At 36.7% G+C, this 11,531-nt stretch overlaps 1 protein-coding gene across 1 annotated transcript; it reads left to right on the plus strand.

Annotated features, from left to right (window-relative positions):
- LOC132151236 (uncharacterized) lies at positions 1–3,083 on the plus strand. The gene is made up of 3 exons (XM_059559349.1): positions 1–574; positions 1,435–1,756; positions 2,494–3,083. Exons 1-3 carry the CDS (start codon positions 127–129, stop codon positions 2,768–2,770), a joined length of 1,047 nt encoding a protein of 348 aa, XP_059415332.1. The 5' UTR covers positions 1–126; the 3' UTR covers positions 2,771–3,083.
- The last annotated feature ends 8,448 nt before the right edge of the window (positions 3,084–11,531 follow it).

Consider the following 11,531-nt stretch of genomic DNA (forward strand, 5'->3'; position numbering starts at 1 on the left):
GACGCACATACGTCATGTACTTGCAGGCCTACGTGACGTGCGAGTCGTGAATCAACCTATGAAATCAACTGATGTTGTGTCTAAATTAACTCCCTACGTGATTTCCCAAGATTTTCACGCTGCGAAATGTATGAAGAAATGTCAGTAGAAAGAAACTGGACGGACACCGAGACGAGGGCGCTGCTGTACATCCGACAGGACGAAGACATTAATAGACAAATCAGCGGAACGGTTCGCGACTCTCTTATTTACGCTGAAATATCAAGGCTTCTCCGCGCGCAAGGGATCCACAGAACCAAGCGGCAGGTAACCACCAAACTGAAAACACTCAAGCAGAAGTTCCTGAAAATACACGAGCATCACAAAAACAACGGCCACGGCAGAGTGTACTGGAATTATTATGACCTCTGCAAGTCCATCTGGGGCAGCAACCGCCCCGCAGACGCTTTAACACTTCATAGAAACGTGAAGCTCGAAGAGCCGCAGAGTACGTCCATCGAGGACGCGCGGAATGAGCGCAGATCCACGGACATCGAGGAGGTGTCTGTCAGTCACGACGATGACATGACAGACGGTGTGTTGATGCGGTTTAATAATTTAGTGTCAAATAAAACAATTATGTCCTACTTTATGGTCACAGGATTTCACGAGCTATTGATGCTGCGCGCTGTATGTGCTGCATTTCGCGTAATACAAATATTGCAATGATAAACTATTCAAACAAATAGTGTGTGTGCAATGATAAACATGTCAAACACTGTAAATACATTGATGTAAAATGGACTACTTTTCATGTTCATTTGATCATTGTGTTTGATTTACAACTAATGATAAGTCAAGGGGAGGCTGTTTCAAATACAATATCAGTTTATCTTACTACTGCATACATAGTATACACATAGTGCACATTTTTGTCTTAAAATGGTTTGTTACTAATGTAAACCTTATTTAGTATGCTACTTTTTTGTCATATTGCCTCATTTACTTGTTTTAATCCATGAGTAATGTGTTTAAAATTTATTTGAATAATTAAAAAGATCTGATTTCAAAATCATTTATTTGCAAATCAGACATCACTGATTTTGTTTTCTGCTTTGTAGCTTAAAAATGGCAAATGTTGCTTTAACTCAAGGTTTTCTAAACTGGTGTTCATGAGTTGATAAAACAAGTGATTAATCATACAAATACTTCAGTAAAATAATAAGTAAAACACTTAGAATTGGTTTTTTTTAAATGTTAACAAAATGTAACAACAACAAAAAATATGTATCTGCCTGTCATGTGACCATTAAATGTGTTTTGAAATATTAATTTCAGTAATTTTAGGTGGTTTAAAGTGGTTAGACTAACCAAAAAAAATTCTAATTTGTGAATCCCTACCTGAACATGAATGATTATGTGCATGACTGACTATAATGTGTTCGTATATTTAAGTGGTCGCTCAACCTGTGAGGAAGAAGGCCAAAAAATGTTCCGTTACCGACTCTGTGAGAGCTCAAGAACCTCTCCACGTGCAAAACCAGAGGGAGTATGAGGAACGATTGCGAAGGGAAGCCAGAGAGGAACAGAAGGAGGACCGGACGAGTCTGATGGCCATGTGGAAGGAGATGATGGAGTTTCAAGGGAACCTCTTAAAGGAGTTCATACACCGCCCATCTCTGCCTTCACATCCATCTTACCACAGACATGCTCTTCACAACCAAGTACACTCTAGTTTTCCAAGCACTAGCTACATGCCACCGTACGACTCTCCAGGGTGAGCACAGACCTCTGATGACCCCGTTTCCTAGTTCCACTCCAATCATTATGTCAAAAGTTATTTTTGTTTTATATTATTAAAAACATAGTAGATTTTAAATTAGGTTTAATTTTATTTAAAATAAGTTTTCATTGTTACTTGTTTATTTGCTTTGTCATTTTTGTTAGTCTTTTTTGTTAATTTTATTTCAGATTTATTTAATTAACAGTAATAATATTGAATAAGTAATAGTAACATTTTGTATTTTTATGTTTTGATGCTTTTTCGGGAGAAAATCGTAATTTTGAAGAATCGATTCAAACATAAGAAAATGGTTATTATTTTCTCACCCTCATGTAATTCCAGATATGTATGCAGTTATTATATTGTAAATTATATTGAAATACAATTTTGATTGACATTTTTCAAGTACATTACTTCTATTTTTAAAGCTACTAAAATTTGTCTTTTTTGATTAACATTAAAAACATAGACAGTAGCAGGTATATTATAGGTAGCTGTTACTTTAAGACCTAATGCACAAATCCAGTACATTGATACACATACACTCTCCAAACTGTTTACATTCATTTAAGACATAACTATGTGAATACCCCCTAAGATGGGTATTTTGACATCATTTTGTGTGTATTTGATCATTCAAGTGCAATAGGTCATGAAAGGGTACTGAATTTAAGTTTAATATATTTGCCAATCTCCGTTTTTGCTAAATTAACAACTCTGCCCTTTCACAGAGCTGAAACTGAGAATGAAAGTGCAATCTCACATGAAGAAGAAGAGGAGGAGGAAGAGAAATATGTTATTCCAGCTGAGATTGCACCTGTTAACCTTGGAAACGACAGCCAATCAAACACAGCAGAGACTGTTTCCCCCCCGCCTACCCAATCAGCAGGAAAGAGCGATCTGGAGATGTCCGTGCTACGCAGACAGGAAAGAGTCTTACAGCTTCAGGAAGAGTACTATTCACTCAAAATCAACTATCTGAAACACAAGATGGCCAAGGATCCATGACGGAATGCTAAAGAGGAGTCTTTCAAGATGTGAAAACTTGCAAATGTAGATGTTCTCAGCTGAACTGTGGAAACTATTAGTGTGTATTTGTCTGTGCACCTCATATTCCTTGTAAATCTTATTACATATTTTGACCAGAAGATGGCAAGGTGGTTACTTCATATTTCCTGCTGTCATCATTAGACATGTGCAAGACAGATTTCATTTTTATGGCAATTTACTAGCAGTTGTCTTTGAGGCATTATTAAGCAAAATTGTCTCCATTTTCTCAACTAAATGTTACTGGTCTTTATTGTAAATGATTCATTAGTTTGTGTAACAGTCAGCCACACAGTTGTCAATCAATTCCTGATGGAGAACAGTCTTGCTTTACCCTTTATGTTCCCTTTTAAGGTTAGTTTAACACACATTATGGCAGTAAAATGGTTTGCAAATGCAGTTTAATGTTGACTATAGGAACTAACGTCTGCTAGATGTCACACTTCTGATGTGGACTATATCTGTTACTATTATTTTTCATTAAATTAATGAAAACCAGCGAGGAGTCAGAAATGTAGTATTGAAAATACTAAATCAAAAGCAAAAGTCTTTTCAATGAATTGTTTAAATCAGGGATTCCCAAACTCTTTTGTCAGTCGAACCCCCTTTGAACTAAAATATTTTCTTGAGATTTTAATTTATTTTAAGATTGTGTGTTCACAGTTTTGTGATGCCAGTTAGTGGTCACAGTGCATGCAGGTAAACAAATAAAATATTTGTAAAAAAAATTTTTAAGGTATCTTGTTTAATTTTTTTAATGAATATTGGCTTTACATTATCTCACAACCCTCTGCAGTTCCTTTGCATTTAAACTAACAGTTCATCTGAATACAAAAAAAAGACAAATCTGTTGTTCTGAACCCTTATGCTGTTATTTGTTCTGTACACAGCTCTTCCAACATCTGTCAAGCTTTAAAAGGGACCAAAAGCACACAAGTCATTTGGAGTATTTTGTGTTCCCTTATGTCTGTCAAACTCCAAAAAGGCCTTTTCTGAGCTTGACAGACCTGGGTCACTGTGAACTGTCAGTGTGTGGCAAGAGCTGTGAAACAGTTCTTAGAAAATGTCTACATCTGTGTTTCACAGGAAAAAAAAGAGCATACAGGTTTGGAATAACATGAGTAAATAATGACAGAATTTCCGTTCTGGTTTTTGCTATAGCTCCAAAAGTTCCAGCTATATCGTTTTTTTTTTTAATCCTTCAGTGTTCTATTCTGTTCATTATCACTCTCTTTCTCTTGTATTTCCACTTCCATCTCTGTTGTTCCCAGTCTCCTTCCCATTTTTTATATGACAGACCTGTCTTCTGTGCAGTGTTTTTGTTTTAAAATAATGAGTGATGCCAAATTGGCTGGGATTTTCACTTTCTTTCTTGTTAATTGATCATCTTTTGTGATGAAAGTGTATAGATCTGAACATGAAGGGGAAAAAAAACTAGACTTCCAATTACAAGGAATGTTTTGGATTACATACAAATCAAAATATAGAGCTTATTTCTATAACATGCTGTTGATTATATAAACACAAATATACATTTTATTTAATGTATTTGGAGCAGATGCTTTTATTCAAAGCAACTTCTATTGCATTTAATCATGCATTTAATACAAATGCACATTTTATCAAGTTAATGTCTCTGTTGTTAATGCTCGCTCTACTCTTTGGGATAGGAATGGAGCTAATCATTCGGAATTGTCCTTAAATTTGTAAAACAAGCTACAGTTGGTCAGTAATGCATTACCAGTAGTATGTACAGTATGTTTAAAGAATTAATGTAAGTACTTTAAAAAATAAAATACGAGCTGCATATTTCATCCTTTTAAGCCCACAAAAGTTTCTTTATCAGCATCTGTGGTTCCATGAAGACCTTTTTACATCCATGGAACCTTTCCATTGCACAAAAGTAAAAAGGTTCTTTAGATTTTTAAATTGTCCTTTACACAATGGAAAAAAAGAGGTTCTTTTAATAACTGTTCACTGAAATGTTCTTGGGGAACCCAAAAATTGTTTTCTGGAATCACTGTTAAAAGCCCTTTGGAAGCTTTATTTGTAAGAGTGCACCGGTTCATTCACTCCATAATATACTCAAATTGTAAATATGCTGTACACTTTTTCCTTTAACAGATGAGATGAAATTGTCTGTGGTAATCAATGAAATGCCACAAATGGCATTCACAGATAAGTTTTATTGAATTTTTACAATTGAAAGTCTGTTGGAAGCATTACGTCTGCAGAAGAAAGCACATATTGTATCCTTAAAGTATTTGTCAGGGCTTCATAAAACAGCATATCCAAGGGGCTTTTTTGATAAAGCCAAATGTTCTATGAAATGACACCCCTGTGAAAGCAGAAAGTAATTAATAAATAACTGGAATAAATATATAAGAACCTCACAAGAGTTTTCCTGTGGTTTTCCAGTGAGAGGCTGATGAGAAATGTCATACATGATATTCTTTTAGAAAAATACATTAATAGGCTTCTGTACTCAAGAGTGATTTCAGCTTTGTGGAGTTATTGTGAATTTATGACTCGTTTAAAGGGAATTCCCAGGCAAACACTTGAAAGTAAACGCTTACATTGTGGGAATGCATATCCAATGCCTGGTTAGCTGAAAAATGCATATGCATTTTACTTAAGAATGAATAAGAAATTTGTGTTTGCTACATAGTTTGAATTGTTATGGATTTTAAAATATTTTGTCCTAAATTTTTCTCTTGTCTCTTACACTTGTTCTACAGCATCATGGCCTAACAATAAATACGTTTTACTGCATCTAATAATATTTTTAAACACTTTTTTTTATAAATTATGTCGTATCTATTAACAGTATTCAATGTTCATAATAATTCATAATTCAAAAATTATTATAAATAATAAATTTAAAAATTATATTGTATCAAATTATATTTTAATTTATTCATGTGATATCAAGGTTGAAAACAGTTCAAACGTAATATTAATTTTTTTTTTTTTGTGGAAACGGTGATACTTTTCCCCCCAGGATTCTTTGATTAATACATTTATTTGTTATTTTGTTAAATTGCTAATTTGTGATGTTAGTCCACTATCTTTCATTTACAAATTGAGCCTTATTGAAGAATAAGAGCTCCACACGTCCCCCGCCTCCTCCTTGATGACGTATTTTGGGTATTTTTAAACACATTTAACTATTTGGATCCATTCCACAGATGCACAGATTCTGCCCGGGCCTCGTTTAGCAGCTTGCAGGAACATTTGACGGGTCACCGCTATCAGGTTAACCACTGGCGACCCACGCATCATCATTCTGCCTGCACCTCGGCCTCTGGATCTCTTCCCATCCCATATTCCGACGCGACTTAATGTCTTTCCGTTGAGCTGCTCGGATAAACCGGACACGGGCACACTTGAAGGACGCTTGATCCGCTTGTTTCCTGCAGATCTGGGCGAGTCGTCGGTTAAAGGCAGCACACGGGCTATGCTTATCCTTCGGCTTTTTGTGACTGTACACGTAGAGATGTTATCCGCATAATTTCGTTGTGACATTCAAGAGCCCAAATATAACCGGCATGCGCGGGGCTGAGAGTCAACTGTCACGCGAACCGTCGCGCGCGCGAGAGCTGAGCAACAATAGCCTCTTTCACACAGTAATACCAGTAAATTGCCGTAAAATTACCGGAACGACTTTACCAGTAAATTCAAAAATGCGCAGTTCACACAGTCAACAACATTCCGTCTTTTTGCCGGAAAAGCACCATTCACACATCCATTCCAAAATACCGGTAAATTCTGTGACGTCATTAACCTCTAAACAGCTGCGCTCGTATTTTTAAACATGGAGGGTTATACATGGTCAGTATTTCTGTTGATGGTTTCATTTTTTGTTTCAAACTTTAGTAGTATTCTTGCAACTGCTTTTGTTACAGAGACATCGTAATAGACGACTGGTTTGAATAATTATACTCACCATTAATAAAACACCTGATGCTGTAGGGAGCTGACCAATTTAGTGAAATTCGTCTTGAAAGGATTAATAGCACAATGAAGTGGCGATTGTAAATTGCAGTCTGTAAGACGCGCGACATGGCAGAAAAGGTGCGTTCACAAATGTAAACTATATGCTGATCCAAATTAATATCAAATAGGCTAGTCTATCAGCGCAGATAAACAGTTCTGCGTTCAAATTGAGTTAAAAATATGTTGCAAAGTACCGGAAAAAAGTAATTAGGCTACCATGAATGTGACAGAGGAAAAAAAAAAAAAAAAAAAAAATTATATATATATATATATATATATATATATATATATATATATATATATATATATATATATATATATATATATATATATTTGAATTATTTACTAATAAACTAGTGTTTTCTGAGTCTGTGTCCCAAGGATGAAGTTGCCTGACTTGTCATCTCCTTATTAGACACGCATTCTATATGGATTATGATTGTAATAAAATAGTTTTTTTGTTTGTTTGTTTTTATTATTTCGTTAAGTAGTAATTTAAAGCTTTCTACTGATATATGTATCATGTCTGTGAGGCATGTATTCGCTGAGCTTCGGTTTATTTTTGTAAGCGCTCTTGTTCAAGACAAGACGGCAGAAAGCATGTTTATTTTCTTTATTTTATATTTCTTTATTTTATATTATTATCTCGCTGGCACCTATATGTCCCAAAAAAGCGTGCTTTATCTTGCAATTTCCGCACAAAATATTCGATATAGTGTACATTTATATGGGTTTAACGTTAAAACATCGTTACATGCTTGAACTGTTTTATATCTTTAGATTTTATTTTAGACAATTCGTGATGATTTGAGAAGGCTAAACTGATCAAACAGGCTATGATCAACTCTCCCTCTCTGTGCTGGCCGCTTGTTACTTTAAAAACAAAACTTATAGGCCTGTTTAACGATCAAAAACTGCTCCAAACATTCAAAACTGAACTATTTTAATAGCTGAAACAGTATTAGCTGTTTTGGGAGAATAGGGGAAAAAGACGGGCTGAACATCCTCAAGTGTGTTGCGGGGCAAACTGAAAGTTGATGCCGAATGTCCAGGGGTGCGTTCTCCGAAACTACCTTAACGCTACGTCGTTCTTAAGTTGTACCTTAAGAAGTACCTTATCGTTAATACGTGGTTTCCGAAACCTACTTAGTTAAGTATACCTTCTGCAAGTCATACGTTCGTAAGGTTGGTCTGGAGCGCTCTTAGCTATACCTTATCGCTGCTTACGGTTCATACCGCTAGTGGCCACCACTACGCAAAAAGATTTTTTACATCGCAGTTTAATTACACATAGAAAATTTTATATGAACTTTTAATATAAAATCTGATTTAGAATTAAAATTACATTTTTACTTTACTTTAAAATTATACACATAAAATACTTAAGTTGTTATAGCCTACACCCAGTGTATGGAAGTGTTTTCATTAATAAAGTTTCCATACACTAATGGTTGTTAGCTTTTTTAATTACTATCCTAAGGCACATCAGCTGGCGAACCATTTGACAGAAAAGGCTTAGGAGTCTATATAAAGAAAGATGAGTTTACACAAACCTTATAGCTATGGCAGCGAGACAGCGAGTACTTGTTTTAAATCAAAGACGACGGCGTCCGCGGAGCCAGTTAGTGTATGTCAACTACTTTATAAGAGAACATTTTAGTCCACTGACTACCATGTCAGAAGAGACCATTGTAAAAAAAATTTGCCTGCCACGGGAGCAAATTCTGCAGCTCTTGCATCTTGTTGGCCCAGATTTGTCAAGACAAACTCGACGGAGCTACCCCCTCAGCCCCGAAATTCAGCTGCTGGCGGCTCTTCGTTTTTATGCTGTGGGGAGTTTTCTGGAGGTTGTTGGGGATGGATATGGGCTGAGTAAGACCTCAGTGTGGCTGGGCGATCTCTTTTTGCGGACTTTTTTCCCCGACATAGTGAATGTCGGTATGTCTCTCATGTTTGCGCTTTTATTGAGGAAATCATCCAATTACACAAATGAGCGATTTACGCCAATAATGTGATACGGCTGGTGGATAATCAGCATACGTTGTGGAGAACATTAACACACTTATGGCCGTGAGGGTTTGGGATTGTACACTTGCTAAATTATAAACACATACTCATATTTATTTCTGCATGTACGTATTTCAATAAGCCCCGGGGTGCGTTCTCCGATAACGTTGTCTCTTAGCGCGCTACGAATACTCAAAAGGTACACCTTAACTACAGGTATACCTTTGCTACGTGTGTTCTCCGAACTATACCTTTGGATGTTGCTTAAGGTAAACCTTCTTAAGTTCGACCTTAGCAGTTGCTGTCCATGGTGGAGGTGCTGAATAGGTTGATATCGACGCCTCGATGATCGATTGTGCGCTCTTTCCTTCACAGTGGTATAGGTAAAGTATTGAGAAAACAATATTCTTTATAAAGAAGCATTTTAGAAATAGTACAAACTGCATTTATCGGGGCTTATTGAAATAAGTACATGCAGAAATAAATACGAGTATGTGTTTATAATTTAGCAAGTGTACAATCCCAAACCCTCACGGCCATAAGTGTGTTAATGTTCTCCACAACGTATGCTGATTATCCACCAGCCGTATCACATTATTGGCGTAAATCGCTCATTTGTGTAATTGGATGATTTCCTCAATAAAAGCGCAAGCATGAGAGACATACCGACATTCACTATGTGGGGGAAAAAAGTCCGCAAAAAGAGATCGCCCAGCCACACTGAGGTCTTACTCAGCCCATATCCATCCCCAACAACCTCCAGAAAACTCCACCACGGCATAAAAACGAAGAGCCGCCAGCAGCTGAATTTCGGGGCTGAGGGGGTAGCTCCGTCGAGCTCCGTGCTGCTTCTCTTATAAAGTAGTTGACAAACTCTAACTGGCTCCGCGGACGCCGCCGTCTTTGATTTAAAACAAGTACTCGCTGTCTCGCTGCCATAGCTATAAAGTTTGTGTAAACTCATCTTTCTTTATATAGACTCCTAAGCCTTTTCTGTCAAATGGTTCGCCAGCTGATGTGCCTTAGGATAGTAATTAAAAAAGCTAACAACCATTAGTGTATGGAAACTTTATTAATGAAAACACTTCCATACACTGGGTGTAGGCTATAACAACTTAAGTATTTTATGTGTATAATTTTAAAGTAAAGTAAAAATGTAATTTTAATACTAAATCAGATTTTATATTAAATCTTCATATAAAATTTTCTATGTGTAATTAAACTGCGATGTAAAAAATCTTTTTGCGTAGTGGTGGCCACTAGCGGTATGAACCGTAAGCAGCGATAAGGTATAGCTAAGAGCGCTCCAGACCAACCTTACGAACGTATGACTTGCAGAAGGTATACTTAACTAAGTAGGTTTCGGAAACCACGTATTAACGATAAGGTACTTCTTAAGGTACAACTTAAGAACGACGTAGCGTTAAGGTAGTTTCGGAGAACGCACCCCAGCACTCTTCGTCACTGCTCCGACTTCTCGTTTGTACCCTATGTGTTTTTCCCTAGGTACAAACTAAAATAAGTTGTAAAACTTAAAAGTTTTTATTTTTTATTATTGTGTTCGGCATGATGGGTCGCGTGTGATGTGATTTCATGACGTGCCGCGGGTTGAGATCCACTGGTTTAGAGCTACAGGATTTGTGGAGTAGCATCCCCAAATAGATTGACAAAATTCATATTAGGAACAAGAAATACTCCCACTACTACTTCGTTTGTGATGGTCGTCTATTTTTTAGATATTAAGACGCAATGTTTTCAGTTTATTGATGACCTGACTTTGTCCTGTGAATGCATTGCTCTCGGAGACAGTTAACAGTTATTTTATCATACGTCACTGCATCACTAACAGTTCCTCTCAATTGACGACAAATTTCTTCATCCGCCCGGATAAGGAGGAGCGCTTTAATTTCACTGTCGCTTCAGTTGGATGACATTTATTTAATTTTCTTAAACGGTGCGTGAATGCGTCACATTGTTATGATTGGCCCGGAGTAGACGTCTTACGTCACCGCGTTCTGAACTCGTACGTACTCATACCGGTAATTTTCCTTCTGTGTTCACACAGAGCAGAATTCCGGCAATTTACTGGTAATGTTACAACTTCTCATACCGGTAAATTGCCAGAACGAATTTACCGTTATTTTTTAAAAGATCCTGTTCACACATGATCTCTTTACGGCAATTTACCGGTAATTTTCCGGAAAAGTCTGTATGTGTGAAAGTGCTTAATGAGTGTAAACAACTTTGGAATATACGAGACCCCCATCACACCAATGTGTCCTGCGCCTCGACACACGGAGGTAGTGACACTTTTGGTGGGGTGTTCCATTATAACGAGGACTAATTTATTTCTTGTTTTTTTTCTTCTATCACGGGAAGGGGTTGACAAGCCCTGTCACCTGTAGCTACAGGTAAAGCTTTGCCTCCTGAAAAGCCATCTCTGTATTTAGAACAAGTTTGACGATCCCACACAGTTGAATCTGTCTCCTACATTTGGAAGATTTCCAATTCATTTTCCTTTTTCTAATCCATTGCACTCCTCGCGCAGAAGATGAAGGATCATTTTAAGATGAATCAATGCACACAAAATGAAGACTTGATCTGAAACCTTAAAGGCACCATGAAATTAAAAAGAGAGAAAATTCTTATTTTTTAATAGAATACTGCAGAGTTTATTATAAATAATTTATCCGTGCACTGATTTTCTTTTCTTTTTGAA

This window comes from Carassius carassius, chromosome 10 (genome assembly GCF_963082965.1).
Source record: "Carassius carassius chromosome 10, fCarCar2.1, whole genome shotgun sequence".
NCBI classification, from domain to species: domain Eukaryota; kingdom Metazoa; phylum Chordata; class Actinopteri; order Cypriniformes; family Cyprinidae; genus Carassius; species Carassius carassius.